Source organism: Engystomops pustulosus, chromosome 2, assembly GCF_040894005.1.
Source record: "Engystomops pustulosus chromosome 2, aEngPut4.maternal, whole genome shotgun sequence".
In the NCBI taxonomy this organism is placed as follows: Eukaryota; Metazoa; Chordata; class Amphibia; order Anura; family Leptodactylidae; genus Engystomops; species Engystomops pustulosus.
The window spans coordinates 201,334,449-201,361,973 of record NC_092412.1 but is presented as its reverse complement, the minus strand read 5'-3'; the positions used below and the strand labels follow the sequence as shown (position 1 = coordinate 201,361,973).

The 27,525-nt window shown below is 42.1% G+C and overlaps 1 protein-coding gene and 1 long non-coding RNA gene across 2 annotated transcripts in view; one reads left to right on the top strand and one right to left on the bottom strand.

Annotated features, from left to right (window-relative positions):
• LOC140119140 (uncharacterized) overlaps positions 1–24,441 on the bottom strand; it is a 202,566-nt gene extending 178,125 nt beyond the window's left edge. Inside the window, exons 1-2 of the long non-coding RNA XR_011853332.1 lie at positions 24,376–24,441; positions 11,296–11,379 (exon numbers count right to left, since the gene is read on the bottom strand). This is a non-coding gene — a long non-coding RNA (uncharacterized lncRNA). The remainder of the gene's footprint in view (positions 1–11,295; positions 11,380–24,375) is intronic.
• Positions 1–27,525, top strand: part of WWC3 (WWC family member 3) — a 140,534-nt gene that overhangs the window by 89,487 nt on the left and 23,522 nt on the right. Inside the window, exons 9-11 of the mRNA XM_072137840.1 lie at positions 9,300–9,542; positions 21,701–21,790; positions 22,536–23,101. Coding sequence (XP_071993941.1) covers positions 9,300–9,542; positions 21,701–21,790; positions 22,536–23,101 — 899 coding nt within the window. The remainder of the gene's footprint in view (positions 1–9,299; positions 9,543–21,700; positions 21,791–22,535; positions 23,102–27,525) is intronic.

The window sequence follows — 27,525 nt, the reverse complement described above, 5'->3', positions numbered from 1 at the left end:
AAAACACAGTGAAGAATAGATTGCAGATGTTTGGCACATCTGCTTACTTGTCGGGAGATACGATGTCCCGGGATCCGCTGCTCTTCTTTCACTGAAGTCTCCCCGATCTCTCCGTGCTGCCCCATGTCTCCGTGCTGCCCCATGTCTCCGTGCTGCCCCATGTCTCCCTGCTGCCCGATGTCTCCCTGCTGCCCCATTTCTCCGTGCTGCCCCATGTCTCCGTGCTGCCCCATGTCTCCGTGCTGCCCCATGTCTCCGTGCTGCCGCCCCATGTTTCCGTTCTGCCGCCCCATGTCTCCGTTCTGCTGCTCCCCGATGTCTCCGTGCTGCTGCCCCATGTCTCCGTTCTGCTGCTCCCCTATGTTTCCGTTCTGCTGCCGCCCCATGTCTCCGTGCTGCCACCCCATGTCTCCGTTCTGCCGCCCCATGTCTCCGTTCTGCTGCTCCCCTATGTCTCCGTTCTGCTGCTCCCCGATGTCTCCGTTCTGCTGCTCCCCGATGTCTCCGTTCTGCTGCTCCCCGATGTCTCCGTGCTGCCGCCCCATGTCTCCGTTCTGCTGCTCCCCGATGTCTCCGTTCTGCTGCTCCCCAATGTCTCCGTTCTGCTGCTCCCCGATGTCTCCGTTCTGCTGCTCCCCGATGTCTCTGTGCTGCCGCCCCATGTCTCCATTCTGCTGCTCCCCTATGTCTCCGTTCTGCTGCTCCCCTATGTCTTCGTTCTGCTGCTCCCCTATGTCTCCATTCTGCTGCTCCCCTATGTCTCCGTTCTGCTGCTCCCCTATGTCTCCGTTCTGCTGCTCCCCTATGTCTCCGTTCTGCTGCTCCCCGATGTCACCGTTCTGCTGCTCCCCTATGTCTCCGTTCTGCTGCTCCCCGATGTCTCCGTCCTGCCGCCCCATGTCTCCGTTCTGCTGCTCCCCTATGTCTCCGTTCTGCTGCTCCCCGATGTCTCCGTTCTGCTGCTCCCCTATGTCTCCGTTCTGCTGCTCCCCGATGTCTCCGTTCTGCTGCTCCCCGATGTCTCCGTTCTGCTGCTCCCCGATGTCTCCGTTCTGCTGCTCCCCGATGTCTCCGTTCTGCTGCTCCCCGATGTCTCTGTGCTGCTCACCGTGTTCTTCAATGTGTTCTTCACACATATATATTGTTCTTCACATGCTATTTTGTTCGCACTGTTCCGCGCGTATCTCCCGACAAGTAAGCAGATGTGCCGCACATCTGTAATCTATTCTTCACTCTGTTTTTCACTGTGTTTTTCACTTAAATGATCCTGTGTTCACTGTGTTCAATGTTTTTATTCTATTCTTCATTGTTCTTCACTGTGTTTTTTTAATTAAATGCTCGATCTCGAGCAGGAGAAATACTCGTCCGAGCAACGAGCCGTTTCGAGTACCTTAATACTCGAACGAGCATCAAGCTCGGACGAGTATACTCGCTCATCTCTATTCATAACCTAAGAGCCATATTAACTAGATATTAAGGGGGTATTTCCACAAAGATTCTTAAATATATTCAGGATAACAAAATAACACATTCTCCATTTCAATGTTATTAACAGAAATAAAGCATTTCACATATATAATTACAGTCTGTCTCTATCAGTCTTGGTGTTTACAATATTAGTTTTGCCTGGACCCGACCGTAAATCTTCTGACTATAGTTGCTTCTGGCAGCATGGAATGGACATAGCAGCAGCTGTTATACAAACAAAATAAGCTCTGGATCCTAGGGGACGGGTGACATAGCAGTGCTGACTGTTTTATTGATTAGGTGAGGCCGGAGAGCTGAGTTTTTCATTTTGTCTTATATCCATCTCATGACTCTGATCTCTGATATCTCTTTTTCTATGTGTCAAATACTAGTAGACTGTTCAGAAAGTAAATGAAAATGTAAATAATCACTTATTAAAAATACACTTTATTATTATAGATTAAAAATGAGGCCACTCTTCATCCACAAAAATTGTAATTCAGACTTTCAGTATGCTACGATCCATATGATCTCAAAGGATCCTGGACCAGAGGTAATTAGAAACCCCTGAACGATACTGAACTAATGTGTACAACCCTTTCATCCGTTTTAGATTGCTGCACCGTGCCTCTTTACACAGACTTTAGGACACTAATCACATTGGTAGAAAAGTATCCATATTTTCCTATAAATCTCCTCCGCCTGGCTCTTTTCTACACTCTCCATTCAGGGTAGTGTGTCATCATAGACATAAAGTTTCCCTAATATAGGATTACAATGCAAATGCACGCTTCACATGTCATACAATCATGCATTTGCCAGCATTTCCGAGAGCTATATAGGAAAATATGGATACTCTACTAGTGTCTAGTGTCCTAACGTTTGTGTGTTAAGAGGCACGGTGCAGCAATCTAAAATGGATGAAAGGGTGGCACCAGTGTGATACACATTAGTTCAGTATCCTTCAGGGGTTTCTAATTACCGCTAGTCTAGGATCCTTTGAGATCATCTGGATCCTAGCACCCCGTCCATTACATACTGAAAGCCTGAAAGGCTGAATAGTGGCCTCATTTTTAATCTATAATAATAAAGTGTATTTTTAATAAGTGTTCTAATTTTCAGGCAGATAGTAAATAAACTGTACCATGATAATCTAAGCACATTGTCAGCACACAACATCTCATAGCACAAAGGAATCATGAAATGTCTGCATAGAGACACCCACACTGTGGAATTTTTACAATGACCGTAACTGAGTGATAGAATCTTAAACCGCAATAAAACTGAATAGAATTGCAATGGAAGGGAGTTAAAAATGATTGGGTAAACATGACTAGGGGTTATAAATTAGAGAATAGAGTCATTCTATCATATGCAGGGTTATAAGTGGCATCAATAATGTTGTGACAGCCCTGAATGTCAGAAAACTGTAAGACACAGATTGTTTGATTCACCTAAGACTTTGCCAACTTTCCAACTTTTCTGGTTTGGAACATTAAAGGAAAACTATCATCAGTATTTAGGATAATAATAAACGAGTCAGCTATCTTTAGATCCGGGCACTGAGATAATGACATTGGCTTTATATAACTGATTGCTGTGTTGTTTCACTCAAAAAAGGGCTTTTAAACATATTTAAAGGAGGCCAAGTCTCTCCAGGATTTGGCATCACTGCCTCGCAGGAGCACTTTTTCCCATCTTTCCCATCTTCTTCCTAGTCTCGACAGCCATTTCTTTCCAAATCGGGATGACAAGTGTACAGCCAACTGCAGAACCCAGAAGTGGTTTCAGAGACAGGGCTTCATGCCATGGTAAACTTTTAATAAAATATTAGCATCAGAACATGGCAAAATGAAGACATTTTTTTTTCTTAAAAAAGATTTTACTTTTTTAAACTCAATTAAAACATATACCTATATTCTTTCAAACCTATATACATTTGGTATCCTTATGATCATACCAACCCAAAGTATACAGAGGTGTAATTAGGAATGAAAAGTGAAAGAAGTAGATACAGAGCCCACAAAAAATTCACTTTTTCACTAGTTTCACCTCATTTGGAATTTTTTTCTTACTTCCCAGTACATGACATGGAATATTAAATTACTTCACTGGAAATTACGATTTGTTACTTAGAAAACAAGCCCTCAAACACTTCTATACATGGAAAAATAAAGAAATTCTGGATTTTGAAGGTGGGGAAAAAACATGAACACAAAAAACGAAAAAGGGCCAAGAAGTTAAGGTTAAAGGAAACATGTTGCCACAATTTTAGTAATCAAGCCGCAGAATCTGTCAGGGCATCATATATCTTCAGCAATTCTTTTGTTTTCCTTTTTTTCAATGGGTTTTTTATGGGTTTTAATGGGTTTCAATTATTGTTTTATGTTGTGTATAAATGAGCTGTTTGAAGTTGGGTGGTGGAGAGTTTGAAAAAGAAGTCAGGCTTTCCACTCCCCTGATTGTAATGAAATTTTCTCATCTGTGGTGGCACCATGCCATGTAAGCTCCAGCGCATGTGCACTGAATACATTCGTATCTTAATGCCACATCAACAGAATCAGAAGAAAATTAAATTAAGACTGGCCCAGAGTCAGCTGCAGCCATCCTGAGAATGCAGGGCATGTACAGTGATACTAACACACCAATGTTGTATATCTAATATATAAAGCTGAGTGTATGTGTATATGTGTGTGTGGGTATGTATGTATGAAAGAATATGTACCATCGCATTTACAATCAGCAAATTTTGCACAGCCGCTCCCTGTGACTCAGGGAACATCATAGACTAGGTTTTAAGTTGAAATTTTCACCCCACACTTTCCAAAATACACTTATTATCCACCATATACTAGAGCCAGTGTCTGGTGTTGTGAGCTGTGATTGGTTTTTATTTTGCCACTGGTCATTTATATGAGCTCTGAGCTTTGATTGGTTACAATAGGCAATGAGGCAAGCACAGGGCCGGGAGGGGGAGGGGTGAGTGCTCGTCACCCCTACTACCTCCATAGGCAGCAGAGCTGCATGTGCTCAGAAATAGTCAGAGACAGAGAGAGATAGACAGATAGCTAGGTATAGAGATAGATATTATGGAAAATTTTTGTTTCCTGTAGTTCGAAAGCCAGAACATGAGGGGTTAAGTCTAGGCTTCCCCTATTGGACAGAATAAGAAGATTTTATTAGCAATGATTACTGGCAGACTGACTCCCCTATATAGATCCCCTGAGACTGTTTTTTAGCAGCAATAACTACATTTATTATGGGGGTTATTCATGCTGCCTTTGAACTACCGGTAACAAACATTTTTCATATTCCTGGACGTCCTTCGACAGGACTTTTTTGCCGAAGGCTGAGCCTACCCCGGAGCCTACATCCAAGAAATAATACTGGACAAAAGTAGAAGCACTGAAGTATATCTGGTTGACTGAGCTGAAATGTCCAAAGGTGATGGAAGGCCGTCCACTTGATAACATGAAGAGATGGTACTTCTCCTCCTCGGTTGAAGGTGATGCACCCAGCATGGGAAAAAAATTTTTTTGATTCATGGCCAACTGGGTAGAAATCTTTGAAAGGAAACCAGGCAGAGTTTTTAAAACTAGGCAATCCTCTAGAATTGTCAAATACGGATCCTTACAGGACAAAACCAGAATTTTGCTGAAGCTTCTTGCTATAGATATGTCAAACAAAGAAACTTCAGGATAATTGATACATCCCAGGATGGCAAAGGGGCTCTGACTCGAGGCCTGATTGTTTTACTCCTCTAAAGAAGCGTTTAAGCAGAGGAGAGGTACAATGATCATGTGGAAATCTCACAGCTCTCTACATCATCATTGATTTCAACTCTGTGTCTGAAGGACAGAGAAAGAGTTGAAGTCCCAAACAGATTAAGAAAAGGGCAGCTTGAGCATTGGTCAAAGACGGAGTCAGCGCCGCTTGGTGGGTGCCCGAGCCCTGGACCCTGAATTCTGTTATTTGTGGCCACGTATTGCACACGTTTACAGGTAGTATTGCAGTCACTCTGTATGTCACCTTCATATCACGGATGCAAAAATGAGCCATGTACAGCCATGTGAAACTGGTCCAAGGAGGTATCAGTAGTAGAGGCAGGAAATTATTAGGGTTATGGTTATTGTTTTATTGGTATGACTGGAGCAGGAAACCGTGTGAGAGATATTAGATGAGGATAAAGTTGAGAGAATGAAATCTAACCTTATCGAAGGCTTATGTTGTTAGAGTCATGTCACTGTTGAGAATATTGCTCATGGTGGTGTAAATTTCATGAGTGTGGTTAAGGAACACAGACATAGGGACTCGTTTTTCAACAGATTACATTTCTAGTAGAGAGAGGAGTGACATTAATATAATTTTTATGGTTTATAGTTTCTCAGCAATGAAATCCAATAACAAATGAGTCACAGAACTTCATAGCTGATTTATGTGGTATTTAATGGGAATTACTTCATCTTAATACACTAGTATGAACGATTATGGTCACATTTTTACTACTTTACTTCTAGAACATCCATGATGCGGTCAGTCTTTGAAGGCTGAATTCTCATGTGGAAAATGGATTTCCCCTGGGTGTTTTTAAAACGCACCTAACCTTTCAACTAGTTTTTATAAATCAGTGAAGTTAAAAATCATATTTGGCCATTGTATAACTAAATGGTTTAGCAGTGTTCCCCTTTATCATATGGGCAGTTAACAGTTATGGTCACATGGACTGTAGTGTGAGGCCTGACTGTCACTGGCATATTGGCGCTGCTCTCGCGCTAATGACAATGGAAAAAAAGTGCTCAAGCTGCAAAATGTATAGTAGGTCCTATTTCAGCCTGTGTTTGCTGTCAGTCAGCTCAATAGAAATAATTGGGAATGTGTTCTAGCTGCTGCAAAATTGCTAACACACACCCTCATTTCACCTTCAAGTGCATGAGCACCAACTTTGTGGGAACAGTGTGGTGGGAGGACCTTTTCTGTACTGGCATTACTGTCTCCCAAAGCAGCAAGGACATGAAAGACATGATCAGTTGATCTCAAGCCAGTGCCTTTCCCTTTCTTGCATTAAATCTGCTACCAACTCATAGCTCCTAACCATCCCAGATTCGGCAACGCAGTCCCGGTTTTTCAGGGCTGTCTTGCTGTCCCAGAGGGTTGGGAGTTTCCGCTGGTTTCCCCACTGTGTCCCGCATATCTTCTCTGCGTCCCTCCTCCTGGCCCCGACAAGAATTGCTAATCCAGACTAGGAGGAGATGTCCGGGGGAACAGCTGTTTCCTGCCTCCCTCAGTACTTCTGCTACACTTCACTTTTAGCCCTCCTCACAAGGCACACTCCGGCAGCTGCTGGAGGGGAACAGTATCTTCTAGGGGAGCCACAGTGAGAAGAGGAGCTGATGGGGGGTGTGAGCCACAATAAAAAAGGGAACTGTCTGGGTGGGGGGGACACATTATGATGGGGAGCTGCTGAGGGAGGTGGTACACTGTGATGAGGAGCTGCTTGGGGTGGGGACACAGTATGATGAGGAGCTGCTTGGGCGACACACTGATGGGAAGCTACTGGGGGGGGGCACACTATGATGGGGAGCTGCTGGGGAGGCCACAATGTGAGAGGGAGATGGGGGGCACTGAGGGGGGAACTATACTGTGTGAACGGTGAGGTAAAGGGCAGGGGAAAGGGCATGGCTTTAGGGGGAAAAACGTCCACAACATGCATAGCCCAATGCAACTTTTGTCCCTCTTTAACTACTCGGGAAGTTGGGAGGTATGTGGGTAATGATAATGGGGCCAACAAAAATTACCAAGTTCTATTTCACTTTCAAGAATGTGGAGTCATTAAACACACTTTTCTGTTGTTTGACAATTTTTTAATCCCAAGCACCACAATCTAAAATCCTATTCTAATAAACCACACAAGGTGTGCGCCAATAAAAATGGACCTTGCGACACAAATAATGAAAGCCCCACAATATGCTTCACGTTCACTAGTTTGGCTGGAGCAAAGCTAGCATTACCTAAATGTAATGGCTACTGAATTTTGGCAGCTGACCCATACCCACAGCTGTACGCTATGCAGGATATCATGTGTTTATACACTGGCCCCACTCCTATCTTTGTACATATTTCATACCATGTGTCATGTCAGTACTCGTGATTTACATTGGGAAATCAGCATTTCCCTGGTCATTATACCCTGACTTGGAAACATTAATAGGTCTTTTCTTACTACTTGCGGAAACCTGAATTCCCCCCATCCATAACCACAAATGCTGCTATGTCTTGTGCTTTCATTTTAGTCTTTTTTTTTCTTCTTCATTTTTTAAAACATTGTTTGAAGAAAAATATTTGCCTTCGAGGCCACGTGATGTAAATTCTTTCCAGATGCTAGTAGGATATAAACTGTTTTAGATTTCTTTTCTTTTGGGAGAGTTTTTTTTTTTCCTGGCCATCTGTAATGTCATTTCTCCTGTGGAAATTGAGAAGTATCAGCATACTTTGCTTTACTTTTGGCTGCGTGTCTCAAATTCAAGGGCCAAAGGGGAGTAGATGCATTGTGATATTTCTGAAGACTTTGTTCCTTGTTTCACTACAGGAAAAGGCATCACCTATTTGTTATTAATTAATTTTAATTCAGGGGATTGTGTTCAATTATATTTTTTTTCTGAAACAGCGCCACTATTTTCGATGTCTGTGTCTGGTAATGCGAGTCCAAGCTGAATATCATGAGAGTAGTGATGTGATTTTTTGCAACCTGTGTGTGCCTTTGTCTCTTTGTGTATTCTTCCTCTACAGCACACCTGCTTAAGTGTAGAGGAGAGTAGACTGACACAGGCACACACAAGCTGCACCTGCCCCTCCCCACAATCCTCCTCCCCCTTCCCCCTGTCACTCACCACCTGCTGCCAGCAGGGAGCCAGGTAATGTGAATGAAACTTATATAAATTACTGAAATTATTCAAAATGCTGACAAAGACATTTTAAATGCCATCTACAAATGACATTCCTGATGACAGGTTTGCTTTAATAGTTCTAATATAATTTAATAAGACAATGGGGGTCAGTTACTAAGGGCCCGATTCACGTTTTCCCAACGTGTTACCCGAATATTTCCGATTTGCGCCGATCGGATTATGGCGCATCGGCGCCGGCATGCACGCGACGGAAATCAGGGGCGGGGCCGAATGATAACCCGACGGATTCGGAAAAACCGCCGCATTTAAAAAAAAAGTGTTGCTTACCTTCACCAGGTATAGGATGGTGCATTCCGGCAGACCTCAGGGAACTTCAGCGCAGCAGCGAGGAACTACCTTAGTGAATCGCCGGAAGACCCGAATCTACAGCACAGAACGCGCCGCTGGATCGGGAATGGACCGGGTAAGTAAATCTGCCCCAATGTGCAGTAGCTGGCTGTTTCTTCAGGTGAGACAATGCGACCGGTAACAATGAGACCTTTGTGACATTAGTTCATTGTTATAAAATGCTTTATTTATTTATTGTTATTTATTAGGGACTTTTTGACGTTGATGGTTTCCCAACACTTGCAAAAAGTTCTGCTGGATTAATGAATGATGTACCAAAAGCACATCCAAATCATAAATACCAGTCATATTGTAGAAAGAAAATGTGTAAAAAGTGTGAAACTACATGTATATACTGTAAACTATACTGTATAACTAGTAACAGTGCCATAATGTGTCACATTTCAAGTTAGATACTCTATGGTTACAAGCTAGACCAGATGTAATGGAGATTTGTGGGTTTCTTATTATGTATTTCTATAAGAATGTTACCAATAATTTTATAGCGGATTGCTAATTACTTTTTATGTTATTTATCAGAGTTTCCAGCATACAACACCAATTGGCTCTGTTGGATAATGAAACCTGGCCAGGAATGGCTGAAGCGGACAGGGATCGCCTCCAGCTCATCAAGGAGAAGGAAGCCCTACTACAAGACCTGCAGCTCATCAGCCAACAAAGACGATCTCCCGAAGAATTGGCAAAGTTGGAAGAGGAGAAAAGACGATTGGCTGATGAGATACAGAGGGCCTGCTCTACCACTGCCCAGGGGGTCACCGAAAGGTTTGTAGTTTACTCTTATTTGATATTTTTAGACATAAAAACATAACAATAATAACTACCCTCAAGTTCTTTGTTTCCTCATATTTTTTTTTGCAAAATAATGTATACTGTGTATTAGGTATTTAGGACTAGTTCACACAACAGATTCTCCTGCAGATTCAATGGGAGGCTGAGAGTCGTTGTTGAAATCGCACTGGATGGACACATATGGATAAGTCTTATTGTAACAGGCTTATTCGCATAACAGACTTTATGATGTGCGTTGCCAAACATTGTATTTTATTATTTACAGAAGTCATAATAGAATCAGAATTTGAGATGGAAGGCTACGAATCTGATCTAGCAATAGCTGTGTGAACTGAGTCTCATTGGGGGGTATTTTTTATTTTTTGAGCTAGGTGTTATTTTTTGGTACCCGATTTCATCAGAATTTTGCACTTTGATTATATATTACGGGACACAGCCTCAATGTATTTGGCACAACATATAAAGAACAAATGAGAATCAGAAATGACACTCCATATTCATGAAAGAGTTTAGAAATTGGTAGACTTGCTTTATTAGTCAAAAAAATGTCAGTAAACTATAAGTGAAGGAAAAGAGTTGGGACTGAAGAGCTTCAACCAAATTGAACAAAAAACGAGTGAGTTTTGAAAAAGAAGCTAAATTATAGCGCCAAAACATAGCAAGTGTAGCACATATGGCGCAGGTGGGTTTTTTTGGTCTCCAGTGGTTGATTTTTGGGGGGGTTTGTCACTTTTGGCTATATAAGGATAACTCCAGTTTGGGAATATGTGTTGTGGATTTCCAACTTTGAATTACAGACAGGAAATTTTCAGCATTCACAGTATCAGTTAAATGGACGAGAAATTTGAAACAAAACCTGCATAAGGCTAAGTTCACACCAGTAGCATAACTAATACTTTAAAGAAGATGGATGGCGAAGGGGAGGTTGTGACCCATCTGCCAGCAGCAAGTAAGAGCCTGCTCTATTATTTGTGGCTCTGGCAGTAGGCTCATGCGCAGGACCGTAGATTTCATAACCACGCGCATGAGCCCATAGAAAGTAATGAGGCCACATGCTAGCCGCTGTAAAAATGGCTACCTCACAGTTCCAAAAAGTGTTTGTGCGCATGAGGCCTTTGGTTATGTCTTCATTGAAGTTATGTGTCTACTTTTAGGGTTACTGCTTCATCCATTTCATGTTTTCCCCTATTCTTAGTAAGTGCCCTCTTTTTCTTTCCCAATGCTTACTGGCTAATTACTCAGTAAATGTCCCTTTTATTTGCCCCTAGTGCATAAAATCACTGATATGATAAGACTTGATGCATAGATTCTATAATGCAACAAAAATATTACATGGCGACAGTACCAAAACCAATTTCACTATAAAAGATACAGCATCACAAACAACATTACTACATACATACATACAGTACCAGAACCTCGATTACTACATATATAGATTAACAGAATCACGATTAGTACATATAAACCACGCCAGAACCAATATTATATATAACTCATATGTATGCATATATATATATATATATATATATATATATATATATATATATATATCAGTATTACTACATAGAAGGAGGACTTTGAAGTAAATTTATCACATTGATTCTCGATGATAAATGTGGTGTAGTATAAGACTGTCGCCATGTTGTGTCCCCTCATAAGAGAAGAGTCACAGCATGCGAAGATACTACAGAATTGTGAGCTCATGGGAAATACCAGCACTTACTGTAAATCTGGTGACAAATGACGCTTTTGATAAGAGAACTTCTCCTTTTCTTCTTTTCCCTTCTCTTTCAGCCATTACTTGTCTCTACAGATTTAGCAACACAAAAATTTTAGCAACTTCATAACACTAACTCAATACTATTCTGGTCATAATATGGGATCAGCGTCCCCACTCTAGTCAATATAGTAACATGGGCTTCCCAGTAGGCAATTTAATTACAAATATAGTCACAGGGGCCCTACAGTAGCCATATAGTCACAGGAGCCCTGCAGTAGCCAATACAGGCATTTGGTCCTCACGATAGCCAATAGGGTCACAGTTCCCCCACAATAGCCATTTGGTCTTAGTGCCCCCCATAGTAGCCAATTCATATTGCCCACCACAGTTGCCAGATCACCGCCATTATTCATATTGCCCACTCAATGTAACCATTGGTTATATCCCCCCCCCCCCACAGTAGCGATCAGTAATATCTCCCCCACAGCAGTTATCATTAATATCACCCCCACAGTAGCCATTAGTAACCCCCTCACAATGGTCATTATTAATATTCCCCCACCAGCAGCCATTAGTAATACCTCCCACCACAAGAAGTCATTTGTAATTTTGCTGCCATTAGTAGCCATTATTAATATTCCACCCACCAGTAGCCTTTAGTAATATTCCCCACCACCATCACCATTAGTAGCCATTAGTAATATTGCCCCCTAAACTAGTGCCCTTCCAATAGTAAAATTATATTTAAGAAAAAAATAAAATACTTACCTTATTTCCCCTTCTTTGCGCTCTCTCTTCTCTGGAGATTCGGCGAAGGCGATGTCATTGCAGGCCGCATGCTGAAGGAGCAATGGACCATTGGGGCTACAAGCTTCTGTGCTCCCCTGCCACAGATGACAGGTGGGAACCGGCCCAACTTTTTCCCGGTCAGATCCCACCAATCTGATGGGAGGATGGACAGAGCGGGGGCCCTGCTAGACACAAGTACTGATTTTAATTTGGGACAGCCAAGGCCCCCTCATCCAGTGCATGGACCAGATGCAGAGCAGTCCGAGAGAAATAATGACCAAGACGCACGGAATACATATCGATGTCTGAAAGACGAATTTGGCGGTTCACAACACTGCTAAAATTTCTGTCGCGCTCTTCCATAATAGAAGAGTACAATAGAAACTAAATGTTGAAGGTAAATGGATGGTCTCCGTTCCCCATATGGTTAACCAATAGGAAAGACACGCTTCTGTCGTGTTTCCCTCAAATACAATGGGGAATATGGTGCGGGCTATATTACGGCTGCCTCCATTATAAATAACATGGAATGGACGCTGATAGAGATGTGAAGTGCATAATTTCAAGTGCAGATTTTTCATTGTATTTGTCCTGCCCCCACTTCACGTACCCCCGGGGTCTATGCGGAGCTCGACAGGCAGTTAAACGCCTTCCTACAGTTCAACAAATGAGACTGGTTGAAAGTCCGTAGCTTTATTAAACTGATGTAGGATTAGGGTGAAACTGAAGAAAAACAGGAATGTACAATCTATTAGAATAGTACAATAATATAACAGGAGCATGTTACATACATTACATTAGCATATAACAGGAAACTGATACATATACAGTCTGGGACCAAACATGGCCGACCATGAGGTTGGGCCTATCTGTGCAATTACAGATCTATACATTACACTTCATATAAGAGACTTTATACAGAGTGGTCCTATAACTGCTAGTAGCTATAGATTCTTATAGACAGTCTCCTTACCGGCTATACTACAACAAGGGTTAAGATGGATGAATATAGGTCTTCTCTCTGTGTAGACATGAAGGGAACTGCCCTTCTCCTACCCACAATCCTTTGTATCTGCTAGTGGGTGGGGAAAACAGAATGTAAGTAGTTATTAACTTTGGCCATTAGATGGCGCCTGCAAACAAACCTCTGTTACATAATGGACAAATTATGAACATCATTTAACCTGCATAACATTTGCCAGTGGGCAGCACACTCCCTGCCTGGCGTCAATCGATGCCACCATAAGAGTCCTCAGATGACAGCAATAAGATTAGTTCAGTTACTGGTCTGAAGAACATTTTGGTTTCATTCTGATCATGGACCTTGACTTCAACTTTGCGGACGTTCCCATCCTCCCCTGGGAAACTTTTAGTAACAAGGGCTAAAGGCCATGCGTTTCTGTGTGACTGGCAGTCTTTCATCAGCACAACATCACCGACTTTGAGGTTGGGTTTAGTTTTCTGCCATTTACTTCTTGGTTGTAGTGTGGAGATGTATTGTTTTTTCCACTTATCCCAAAAGGTATTGGCAAGACTTTGTACTTGCCTCCATTGGCATTTATAGAGATCTTTGGTAGTAAATTCTCCAGCTGGAGAACAGGTTGTCTTAGTCTTCTGAGTAAGCAACATTGCAGGAGTAAGTATCATCGGATCATCAGGATCGCTGGTAACTGGAATTAGTGGTCTGGCATTAATGATGGCTGATACTTCTGCCATGAAAGTAGTAAGGCACTCATGGGTTAGTCTGGCCATACCCACTTGTAAGAAGATAGAGTCCAGGATTCTACGGGCTATGCCTATCATTCTCTCCCAAGCTCCACCCATATGGGAGGAATGTGGCGGATTGAAAGTCCAAGTGCAACCCTGTTCACTTAGGTATCTGTTTACACTGACTGTATCCAGGTTTGTAGGAATCTGTAACTCTTTGGCTGCTCCCACAAAATTGGTGCCTCTGTCAGAGCGAATGTGTTTCACAGGCCCCCTAATGGCAATGAAGCGTCTGAGAGCATTTATGAAGCTTGAGGTGTCCATTGATTCAATTACCTCTATGTGCACGGCCCGGACAGACATACAGGTGAACAAGACTGCCCAGCGCTTACTGTTTGCTTGACCTCCTCTGGTTTGTCGGGTAACCACAAACCATGGACCAAATACATCAAGCCCGACATTAGTGAAAGGAGGTTCTGTACTCAGTCTGTCAGATGGAAGATTGGCCATCTTCTGTGTTTTGAAAATACCCCGAAGTTTGCGGCATGTGACACATTTGAAAATGAACTTGCTAATACATCTTTTTGCTCCAACAATCCACAGTCCAGCAGCTCGTAAAGCCCCTTCTGTGAACACCCGGCCCTGATGTTTTACCTGTTCATGGTAATGTCGGACAAGCAAATAGGAAATGTGATGATGCCCAGGAATTAATATCGGATGTTTTCCTTCAAAGTCTATTTTTGCTTCCTTGAGGCGGCCTCCAACCCTTAATAGGCCATCTGCATCAATGAAGGGATCAAGTTTCTTTAAGACACTATCTTTAGGAATAGGTCTGTGATTAATGATACTGTCAATTTCTTTAGCATAAACTTCATGTTGGACAGTCCGAATGATTACATTCTTTGACTGATCTAGTTCAGTCACTGCATGAACATTTTTGCAGAGGTGCCAACCATTACAATCCTTAACATTAGCAAACTTGGTATTTTTGAAAGAACGAGCTATGTGGGTTAAGAAAGTGATGGCACAAACAAGTGATTTCCAGGTTGAAAACCTGCTGAATCGGTGAGACTTAAGGTAATTGTCTGAAGTCACTGTGTGTAGTGTCGACACCTTGGGACGGATTTCTGCATCCTTGTCAGCATCCACAAGTTCAAATGTTTTAAGATCCGTAGTGCCGTGTTCTGAGCTGTATAGAAAGGCAGGACCTGTAAACCATGTAGTGTCTTTAAGGCGGTTGGCAGCAACAGATCTAGTTGCTTGGTCTGCAGGATTTTGATCAGTAGGAACAAAATGCCACTGTTTTGGCAAAGTTGACCTCCTGATTCGTAGAACTCTGTTGTTGACATACACGTAGAAGCGTCGGCTTTCGTTGTAGATATATCCCAAGACTACCTTGCTGTCTGTGTAAAACACAGCATCTTTGATCTCCAAATGCATCTCTGTTGCGATCATCTCAGCTAGCTCAACTGCTAATACTGCAGCACAAAGTTCTAGTCTCGGTATAGTGTGCTCAGGGAGTGGTGCAAGTTTTGCTTTGCCCATGACGAAGCCTATATGACATTGTCCTTTAATGTCTACTGTTTTAAGATAGGCCACAGCAGCAATGGCTTTGATAGAAGCATCAGAAAACACATAAAGTCTTTGTAGCTGAACCTCTGTAGATGGCACAGGGGCATATGAGCGTGCAACATGTAGATGAGAGAGATTTGTTAGAGAGTCCTTCCACTCTACCCACAGTGCTTTCTTTTCATTGGGAAGTTGTTCATCCCAGTCAGAGGCATCATGAGTCAAATCTCTGAGTATTGCTTTACCTTGGATGGTAACAGGAGCTGCAAACCCTAAAGGATCATACAAGCTGTTTATAGCAGATAGTACTCCTCTCCGAGTAAAGGGTTTCTCTTCCTCGCTGACTTGGAAGGTAAAGGTGTCAGCCTTTAAGTCCCAGAGCAGTCCAAGACTACGTTGCATTGGAAAAGTGTCAGTACTTAAGTCCTTTAAGTCATTGCTGTAATCATGAGAGGGAAATGCTTCCATCAATTTTTTGCTGTTGGAGGCAATTTTATGGAGTCTCAGGTTTGAATTAGCGAGCATTTCTTGAGCTCTCTTAAGAAGACTGATTGCAGACTCATTTGTAGGTAGCGATTTTAAACAGTCATCCACATAAAAGTCCTTTTTGACAAACTGTGTAACGTCTGAACCATATTCTTTCTCGCCCTCCCTGGCTGAATGTTTAAGTCCATATATAGCCACTGATGGGGAAGGGCTGTTACCAAAGATGTGCACACGCATGCGATACTCGATGGGTTCTTCCAAGGGGTTGTTGTCCTTGAACCAAAAGAACCTAAGGAAATTTCGGTGTTCCTCTTTAACAAGAAAGCAGTGGAACATTTGTTGGATGTCAGCCATAAATGCAACAGAGTCTCTGCGAAATCTGAGAAGCACTCCAAGGAGTCGGTTGTTGAGGTCTGGACCTGGCAGTAGGACATCATTTAAGGAAACACCCTCAAATTTGGCGCTAGAGTCGAATACTACTCTTATCTGTCCTGGTTTCTTTGGGTGGTAAACTCCAAATATAGGTAGATACCAGCATTCCTCTGAATCCTTTAAGGTTGGAGCTATCTCTGCATGGGAATTCTCAAATACTCTTTCCATAAATGTAAAGAAGTGGTCTTTCATATCAGGCTTTTTCTGAAGATTCCGTCTAAGGGAAGCAAAGCGTTTATAAACTTGTTCTCGATTGTTAGGCAAACACTGCCTTTTGGGTCTGAAGGGAAGAGGTGCTATCCAGCTATTTGATTCGTCTTTAACTATTCCTTGCTCCATTATTTCTAAGAACAGTCTATCCTCAAAGGACATTGCCAGTTGATTGTCTTCCTTTGTTCTCTGGAAGACTGTGCATCCTAAGTGGTCATGGTCACTAGTACAAGTATGGTTGTCACAAAGGTTGCTAGTGATATGACAGGGTAGAGGAATGCTGTGTGGAAGCTCTTTTATGAAGATGTTACTGTAACATGGTTGAAAGAGAGAAGGGCGTCCATTCTCTAATGTGCTGGTAAGCATGTTGTTCACCGAAGTGGGTCTGTGTACACCACCTATACAAACATCACCTACAATCACCCACCCTAGGTCAAGTTTCTGGGCAAATGGAGCATTGTGAGGACCATTAATTTGATGTCTAGGCTTGTGAACTTGCAAGATATCTCTTCCAAGGAGCAGAAATATCTGAGCTTGAGGATCTAACTTGGGTATGAGATGAGCTATATGCCTCAAATGGGGTTGGTGTTTTGCAACATCTGGTGTAGGGATTTCAGACCTGTTATCAGGGATCTGGTTACACTCGATTATGGTTGGTAGAGTCAGGCAGGTGCGACCATCTATAGACTCTATTGTGTACCCAGTAGCTCTTCTCCCCGCCGTCTCAACAGTGCCTGCACAAGTCTTTAGGGAGTAGGGAGAGCTGGGTCCCTTAATGTTGAAAATGTCAAAGAAAGTAGATCTAGCCAGAGATTTATTACTTTGGTCATCAAGAATGGCATATACTTTGAAGGCTTTGTCTTTGCAGCCCGTTGGGTAAACTCTGACAAGACAGATTTTTGAGCAGGACCTGCCACCTACAAGTCCTTTGCAGACCTCAGTGCATTGAGAAGTAACGTCTGGTGTCTCTGTTTCAGTATTTCCCTCCTCTCCACCTTGTTCCTGGCCACTTTCTATATGAGACGATGCCCAAGGTGGTGGCCCAGGGTGTAAAGCTGAGTTGTGATCTGTGCTGTCACATTCTGTACATTTAACACTGACCTTACAGTCCTTTGCGAAGTGTGATGTTGCTAAGCAGCACTTGTAGCAGATTTTGTTGTCCCTGAGGAAAGCTTTGCGGTCCTCCATGGACTTCTCTCTGAAGCCTCTGCATTTCAGTAGGGAATGTGGCTTCTTGTGCAGGGGACACTGCTTACTTGGGTCCGTGGATCTTCCATCCTGGTGAGAGGAGCTTGAAGGCCTGTAAGAATTACTTTTAGAAGAAACATTAGTTTTGTGAACTGCTACCGGAGTTTTATGTTGTTTAAGACCAGATGGAGTGGCACAGGATAGAGTAAAATCGAAACTGGGATCATTTCTGATTTTTGCTTGCTGAGTAATAAATTCCACGAATACACTGAAGGGTGGAAACTGTACATCATGGATTTCCTTGTACTTGAAACCATGATTGACCCACTTCTCTTGTAGGTTGTGAAGAAGTTTTTGCACTATAGGGTTGACACCTCTGGCTGTGTCAAGAAATGCAAATCCCATTAAATCTCCTTCTGCTTTGGCAACCTGTAGTTCAGTTAACAGATCACTTAGTTCCCTAAGTTTTTGGTAGCCCTTACTAGCTATTCTAGGGAAGTCATCAATTCTTTTGAATAATGAATTTTCTATAACCTCTGCTGAGCCATAACATTCATCGAGTCTATCCCATATCATCTTTAAGCCTGTTTCTGGATAGTTTATGTTAATGGCTCTGATCCTCTTAGCATGCTCAGCAGATTCATCTCCAAGCCATTTCACCAGTAGATCTAGCTCTTCCCTAGAAGACAAGTCTAAGTCTCTTATAAGACTCTGGAATGAGGATCGCCAAGCCCTATAGTTCTCAGGGCGATCATTGAACTTTACAAGTCCTTTGGTGACAAGCTCACGTCGAGCAAAGAACTTAGCAAAGTCTATTGTGGCTTGGTTTGTGCTGAGACAGGTTGGCAAATGGTTGCCTTGGTGAGAGTGTGGTGTGTAGCCATACCTGTCAGAAGTCTCTTCTTTAGGTTTCACAGTGCTACACTGTCTGGGAGTGTAGTAGCTTCCTGGATGCTGGGTTGAAGCTTGGGTTCTCTGGTAGGCAGGGAAGATGACTTGAGCTGTGTCATTCTCTTGCTTGCAGAACTGTGGTCTGAGGTCCGCTTCTTGACGTAAAATATGATGTCTTGGACTTGACTCGCAGTTGGTAACCTTTGTTTCATGTGTAGTCTGAGGAGTACACGCAGGATGTTGAAGGACATATTCTGAAGTGCGTTCTAGTGTATCCTGGGGTTCTTGTTCCAGATCAGGCATGCTACTGTGTCTGCTGGGCTCGCTGTGAGAGAACGCGGCTGCCTCTAAGATTTCTGCTTCCGCCATGGCAGCTGCGGCTTCCCTCTCAATTGTCAGCTTCTCAAGTGTTGCTTCCAAGCGTGCTCTTTCTAAGTCCAGAGAAGCCTGTTCTTGTGCCCTCTCTGCTTCTAAGGAGGCTTGTTGTCGTGCCCTCTCTGCTTCTAAGGAGGCTTGTTGTAATTTCAACTGCATCTCTTGTTCAGCAAAGGTAGCCCGTGTCCTCGCTGCTTCCGCTTTTGCGCGGGCGATGGCGGCTGCATTGCTAGTGGTAGATGCTTTTGAGGAACTGGCCCGTGATCTTGTCTTGATAGAAGACACTTGGCTTTGTGACATGCTTTGACCGTTTAGAGATTGCTGTGTTGCCTGTTTGCAGGTGACTGCGTAGACAGTAGCAGACCTCTGTGTAGTCTAAATCTTTCCCGCTTGTTTCCAGCAGCCGTTTCACTGTCCTGCCCCCACTTCACGTACCCCCGGGGTCTATGCGGAGCTCGACAGGCAGTTAAACGCCTTCCTACAGTTCAACAAATGAGACTGGTTGAAAGTCCGTAGCTTTATTAAACTGATGTAGGATTAGGGTGAAACTGAAGAAAAACAGGAATGTACAATCTATTAGAATAGTACAATAATATAACAGGAGCATGTTACATACATTACATTAGCATATAACAGGAAACTGATACATATACAGTCTGGGACCAAACATGGCCGACCATGAGGTTGGGCCTATCTGTGCAATTACAGATCTATACATTACACTTCATATAAGAGACTTTATACAGAGTGGTCCTATAACTGCTAGTAGCTATAGATTCTTATAGACAGTCTCCTTACCGGCTATACTACAACAAGGGTTAAGATGGATGAATATAGGTCTTCTCTCTGTGTAGACATGAAGGGAACTGCCCTTCTCCTACCCACAATCCTTTGTATCTGCTAGTGGGTGGGGAAAACAGAATGTAAGTAGTTATTAACTTTGGCCATTAGATGGCGCCTGCAAACAAACCTCTGTTACATAATGGACAAATTATGAACATCATTTAACCTGCATAACATTTGCCAGTGGGCAGCACAGTATTTGACAAGGTGTACATAGTCTAATCTTAATAATAATCTGAAGATGAAGTCAACTGGGTCCAAGGGATCCATCATAGGATTAGGGCCTTTGTGATAAATGAAGAGCCTTACATGATGTTTGGAAAAATAAAAACAACACTTCCGTTAAAAGTTAAAATGGACAATTCTTTGGGATGAGAAGATGCTGGACTGGAAAAGAACTGTAACAGGAAATTCACACAATACTTTGGTTTTAATGATATGGTTCAGTAAAAGTGGACGTAAGCTATACTGAAATACCTGAATATTTTGGTCAGGCTGTTCTGACTTATTTTGGGTATTTGTCTTGAGTATAATATCTCATTTGACATTTCAAAGCCAGTGATCCTGATACTGAAATGTTTTCCTACACAGACTAACACAGGCTTGAAATAAGTAGGTGATATATCTTCCGCAGAAGAGTGTTAAACTGTTGGTTTAAGAGAACAAATTGTTTTCTGGACATGTGTTATGTGAAACTGCAGGATTGGCAGCTGGAGTCAAATCCCATAATGTATCATGTGTATTCTGAGAGGAGGATCCAAAACAGTCTGTTGCTAGGCTGACCTCTCTTGTGCCTCTCTGGATAGCCAGGGAGGTCAGTCATCGATTCCTTCTCATCACACTCAAAACGAAGTACATCATCTATCCCAGGGGTATAGGTTTGGATGATACCCTGTGAATAGCATGACAAACTGCTGAAAGATTGTGTGAAATTGATACTGTGTTACATATCATTAATACTGATATTATCCTAATCTATAAGGAGTCAATTGCTACAGTATCCATAGCGCTTATCATTTGAGTACGATGTCAGGTATTCACTGCATGGCGTACATTTATATTCAGCTAAGTGTACCTTTTATTAATATAGGCCAATAGTCAATATTAAAAGTTTTCCCACGGACTAAGCTAGGCCCTAACTTGCTGATTGGTCTCAGTGATGAGACCCCCACAGATCACAAGAACAGGAGTCCTATTTACCCCCGTTGCACCCCTCATCCGCTTCCTGAGATGAGCAGAGCAGCCATTGCGCATGCGTGGGCTGCCCTGTTCATCTCTATGGAGCTGACGGAGATTGACAAGGGCCATTTTGTTTCATGGGAAATCCCTTTAATAATCTATTTGTTTAATTAGGCATCATTATCAGATTAATGGGGGGCTTAGCAGAATAGACCTAAATAGAAACTACTGTAAATTGCCGTTCTAGGGGTGAGTTACTGCAAGCTACTGCAGGGGCCGGATAAAGACTTCTGGATACACTCTCTCTGTCATCATTCTGGCGCCAAGAGGCTACTCAAAACAGCTGACCTAAGGGGTACTGGGTGGCTGACCCACACTCATATGATATGATACTAATGATCTATCCTGTGCATAAGGGTATGATGCACAGATGTGGACTGATGGGCTCTAAAATAAAAAGATGAAACAATCATTCAAAGGAGACCTATGGGCACATACTATGGAGGAGATTTATCAGAAGTGTCTGATGGAAACCAATCAGAGCTCAGTTTTAATTTTATAAGTAGCTGTTGGAAAATGAAAGCTAAGCTCTGAATGGTTGCCATGGGCAAATAAAACAGCTCTGCTCTCAGACACTTCTGATAAATCTCCCCCATAATTTTTATATTGACACAAATTAAAAAAGTAGAAGAGATTGAAGTAAATGTTTTAATTATAACACTGTGTCCTATTTTTTAAGGCTACTGCTGCAAGAGAAAAGAAACTGCCTCTTGAAACATCTGGAAGAAGCGACCCGCCTGGCCTCTTACCTTCATACTCAACTGAAAAGGTAGGCACCAAGCCAATCATCAGGCTCCTATCTCCTACACATCTGACTGCACTTTACAGATGCTCCCTTTGTCAGAGAAGTACCTCAATTTTTGTTTTACTGAATTTTTCAAAACCAATCATTCAGTTTTTAATTGCTTCAATAGGACCATTTTGTGCAAACTTACAAAATGTTAAATATTTATTCCAATCAATTGCATACTATAAATGTATATTGCAGTATAATATAAATGTCAACATTTTTTTACATTTAGTGTATATAAAGGGGTTGTCCACTTTAACCAAATAATTGATATGGTTTGTGTACGGAAGTTATACAATTTTCAAATATACTTTCTGTATCAATACTTCATGGTTTTCTAGAGCTCTGCTTGCTTTCTTGCTATAGGAAGCTTCTATGTTTACTTCCTGTGGATAGAAATTTGTCCATAGTCTTGTGATGGACATGCAGCGCCATTTACTTCCTGTGATAATAACGGCTTGTGCAGCTGTATGTCCCTCAAAAAACTATGGACACATTTCTATCCACTAGAAGTAAACATAGAAGCTTCCTATTGAAGAACAGAAAGCAGAGATCTAGAAAACCATGATGAATTGATACAGAAAGTATATTGGAAAATTGTATAACTTTTCATTACACAAACAATATGAATTATTTGCTGAAAGTGGACAAGCCCTCATTGTTTTAACGTTACAATATATGTATTTATATTGTTCAATTAAAAGGCCTTCTCTTTTTTTTGTAGCTTGTCTGCCAGCACCCTTACCATGTCTTCTGGCAGCAGCCGTGGTTCCCTGGCTTCGAGTCGAGGATCTCTGGCGTCCAGTCGAGGTTCCCTAAGCTCCATAAGCTTTACAGACATTTATGGCCTTCCACATTACGAGAAGCCTGACTCCCACTCTGAGTTCTCGCCACATATGCGCTTTGATATGATCCCATTAGATGCTGTTTGCAGAGACAGTCAGTACTCTGAGACCGCTGGCCTCTCCAACATCAATAAACAGAAGATGTCAATGGACACCCCTCAGTCCTTAGCCTCCCTGTCATCACGCTCATCATTGTCTTCGCTGTCCCCTCCAAGCTCTCCTCTGGACACTCCCTTTCTTTCTGCTTCTCGTGACTCTCCTCTAGCCCAAATGTCAGAGGGATTGGAGGAAATAATGGGTGCTCTGGAAATTATGAGAGGACACGGCCCCTCTCTTGCTGATGAAGAGGCACAGGGGACATCATCCCATTTACTAGGATGTTATACTGAAAATAGAAATTTCAGAGAAGGAGGTGCACAATTTTCAAGCCTTCAGATGAGAGCAGGTATGTGTTTGTGGCATGTATTTCTGTATATCTATGTCATAAAAATCAGAGGAGATGTTACAAGATCCATCATGCCTGTACCGAAATTGTAACCTATTATAGCGTGTGTTCTCAAGTCACTCCCACCAGTTTATCCTTCCAATACAGTCCTTCTTACACTCCTCATTCATCATTGTTTTACAGCAGGTAAGGTAACAATACATTTTTTTTATTGAACACCCCTGATCAACCAATCATGGCAACATCCCAGTAAATGCAGCTGGGAGCCCATACTCTGCACAGTAGCCAGCCTGGCAACGGAAACTAAACCTTTCACAGATAATGGACGTCATTTACATTTCTCTGTTGTTATTCCAGTACATGAAGTCAGTAACTGATAAGTGAGGGCCCCAGGTGTCAGACCCCCAACAGTCTTTTATTCATAACCTATCCAATCAGTATCAATAACTGGAGATGAGCTGACCCTTACTTGAAAGGAAATCTTCCACCAGGATGAAGGATTGTAAACCCAGCACACTGACATACTGACATGTACCTCCTCTAGCTGGATCCACTTTTCGTTTAGCTTCTTTTGCCCTAGTTTTTAATAATAACAGGTTTTAAAAATTATGCAATTGAGTGAGAGGGGCTCCAGGGTCCACTAAAACCTATGGAGCCTGGAAACCCTCAGGCTCATTTGCATAATATTAAAATTCTTTTTCTTGTAAAAACCAGGGAATAAGAAGCTAAAAGAACAGCAGAGGGGGCACACACCAGTATGTCAGTGTGCTTGGTTTGCAATCCTTGATTCTGACAGTAGATGTCCTTTAAATTTGGGTATGTTTCCTAGCTACTAGCCATAGCTGGTCAGGTGGGCTGTCGCACGAGACGTACTGGAACTTCAGACCTGGTCTGCTCATGTGTATCAGTAACCAATAAAACTCCTTTATATGAATGTCCATTGTTTAACTCTAGTAATTTTCAAGATTGATGAAAGGGGTATTCCGGGAATATGAATCTGTTATACAAAAACCCATAATACTATAGGTAATTGAATATAACGAAACTCAATGTCATTACTCACAAAATGTAACTTAAATAGCTTGATTTTATGATTCACAAAATGTTATGGGCTCTCTAAAGTAGGTGGAGATATCACCAAGATGGCCGCCACTGGAAACTACAAGTTCCATTATGCTTTAGTTCTCAGTAACACCTCCTCCCTCTTATGCTCTACAGACTTTCTTGATCTGTTACCATAGTTATGATGTGTAACTGCCATCACTGCACATTACCTCACTGAGATGACATCTCATCACACACTGGCCATACTAGATACACTGCAACCAACCGACTACAGCCAAACATAGTGATGATCACATGACCTGCCCAGGCAGGTGAAGGACATGTGATGTGGACATGTGACCAGCGGCCATCTTCTGTCCTGTGTTTGCTCCGGACTGATCAACGGACTGATTAAAGGGACAGTAGCATATTAATTCTTCATTACAGTGTATGTCAGCAGCATTTTTCTGCTAAGGGGAGCGAAATTTGAAATAACAACTAATTACATAGTGGGGCTCATTTACTTACCCGCTCCTGTCACGGTTCAGCGGCACGTTCTCCGTTGAGGATTCGGGTCTTCCGGCGGTTCACTATGATAGTGTGCCCGAAGTCCACCAGGTGTGGCTGCTGCGCAGAGGTTCGCCGGAGTTCACCATCCTATCCTGGTTGCATGTAAGGGCATGTTAAGCAACACATTTTTTTTTAAATACCGCGTTTTTTTCTGAATTCATCGGGTTTTCCGACGGCCACGCCACTGATTTCCGTCGCATGCATGCTGGCGCCGATGCGCCACAGTCCGATCGCGTGCGCCATAAACCCGGGGCAATTCAGGGAAAAATGGCGCAAAACTGTAATATTCGGGAAACCCGACGAAAAAGAGCAATTTGGGCCCTTAGTAAATGACCCCCATTATCTTAGATTTTAAGGACCCATTTGTATATGAATTATGTGTATTACTGGAATACCCCTTTAACCTCTTCCCGCTCAGCGTCCGATATATCAGACGCTGAGCTCAGTGACTTAGCGCTCAGCGTCCGATATATCGGACGCTGAGCTGATGCCGGTTCGGCTCAAGATCTGAGCCGAACCGGCATCGGGAAAGACGGGGTGCCGGCTGTGACTGATAGCCGGCACCCCAGTGTAACACCCGCGATCGGAGTTGTCTCCGATCGCGGGTGCTTAACCCGTTAAATTCCGCGGTCAGCGCGACCGCGGCATCTAACATGTATCTGGGGGGTCTTTCCCCCACGATCGCCCCCCCCCCGAACCGTTTTCGGGGTGCGCCGATCGTTGCTATAGTAACTCTGGGGTCCGATCTGGACCCCAGAGTTACCTGCAAGAATTGCCAGTAAGATGGCGTCTGTGACGTCATCTTACTGGCACAGTGCCAGCCTATGCAAGTGTATAGGCTGACACTGATAATACTCTGCAATACATGAGTATTGCAGAATATTATCATGAACAAGCAATCAGATGATTGCTTGTTCATATCCCATGGTATACAAGTGAAAAAGTAAAAAAAAAAGTTATTCAATAAAAAAATAAAGTCATAAATCACTAAAAATGCCCCAAACCCCCAAAACATATAAAGAGACATATAACTCAAAAAAAAGTCTAAATCATAAGACAAACCCCACATATATAGTATCACCGCGTCCATAACAACCCGTAGAATAAAAGTAAATCATTATTGAACCCGCACAATAAACGCCGTAAAAAAAACTGTTATAAACCCTCCAAAAATTATGATTTTTACCTTTTCAATCCCACAAAAAATTCTATAAAATGTGATCAAAAACCATATGTACTGCGACATGATACTGGTGCAAAGTACAACATGTCCCGCAAAAAACAAGCCATCAACCAGCTCCGTAGCCAAAAAAGTAACAATGTTATGCCACTTGGAAGACGGCAATACATAAATGATAGATTTTTCCCCACATTAGGGTTTTGTTTGACAAATTTAGTAAAACGTAAGAAAATATATTCATGTCTGGTATCCCTGTAATCGTATCAACCCATAGAATAAAGATAACATGATTATTAGTCTATACGGTGAACACCAAAAAAAAAAGAAGTAAAAAATCCAGTACAGAATTGATGCTTTTCTACTCCTGTCCTCAAAAAAACTTCCTAAATTTTCAACAATAGGTGATAAAAACCCCAAAATGGTAAAACTGGAAAAAGCATCTCATCCCGCAAAAAAAATGGCATCACATGGCCCCAATAACGAAAAAGCGAAAATTTTATAGCCTTCAAAGGGGGCCAATGAGGAAACTAAAATCCTGGCAGCTGCAGGGTGCTCCTTCCCTTCTGCGTCTCGCTGTGCGCCCATAAAACAAGTAACGGCCACATGTGGGGGGTCTTTGTACTCAGGAGAAATTGCAGAACAAATTGTATGGTGGGTTTTCTCTTTTTATCTTTTGGAAATGTGTACATTTTAGGGCTAAATGAACGTATAAGGGAACAATATGACCATTCTAAATTTCACCTCCATTTTGATTCAATTACTATGAAGATCTCAAGGGGTTAACAATCTTCGTAAAAGCTGTTTCTGATAGCTTGAGGGGTGCAGATTTGAAAATGGGTTGGTTATATAGGAAGTTTTGATGCTAAATATGTAAAATTTCATTCAAAACTGTATTTATCCCCAAAATTGTCAATTCTGAAAATCCGGAAAAGCGATATTCTATTTGTAAGCCGCGTGACATCAAAATAAATTATCCAGATATTTCAGAAATTATGAAAATGTAAAGTAGACAAATGGGAAATGTTATTCAGCAACTTATTTAGGTGGTAAATCGATCTTCCTGAAAACGCAATGATTTTGAATTTCGAAAATGGCAAATTTTTCCAAAAATTTATCATATTTTCTTTTTTTTTGTAAATAAACGCAAAACTTATCTGCCAAAATTTACCACTAAAATGAAGTACAACTTGTGGGGAAAAAACAATCTCAGAATCGCTTTGATAAGTAACAGTGTTCAAAAGTTATAACCGTATAAAGAGACGCAAGTCAGAATCCAAAAAAATCGGGCTGAGCCTTAAGCTACAAAATGGCTGCGTCCTTAAGGGGTTAAAGTCTTAGTCATATTCTACTATATCCACACCTGTGAGAGCTGAGCTCGGTTTAGTTACCATAGACAACTAGAACAATTCTCCTCTCAGGCACCTCTGATAAATCTCTCCCTATATCTATATACAGCATATATCTATACTTTATATGCCCTAAGATGGAAAATACAACTTACATACAGTTATGACAAGAGACAAATAAATAGTTACGACTGACTGGATGCAGAGATGAACAAAGCAGGAAAAGAATACATGGCCATCATAGTTGTTAAACGCTTTAAAACATTTGCTTATTGTCAAATTGA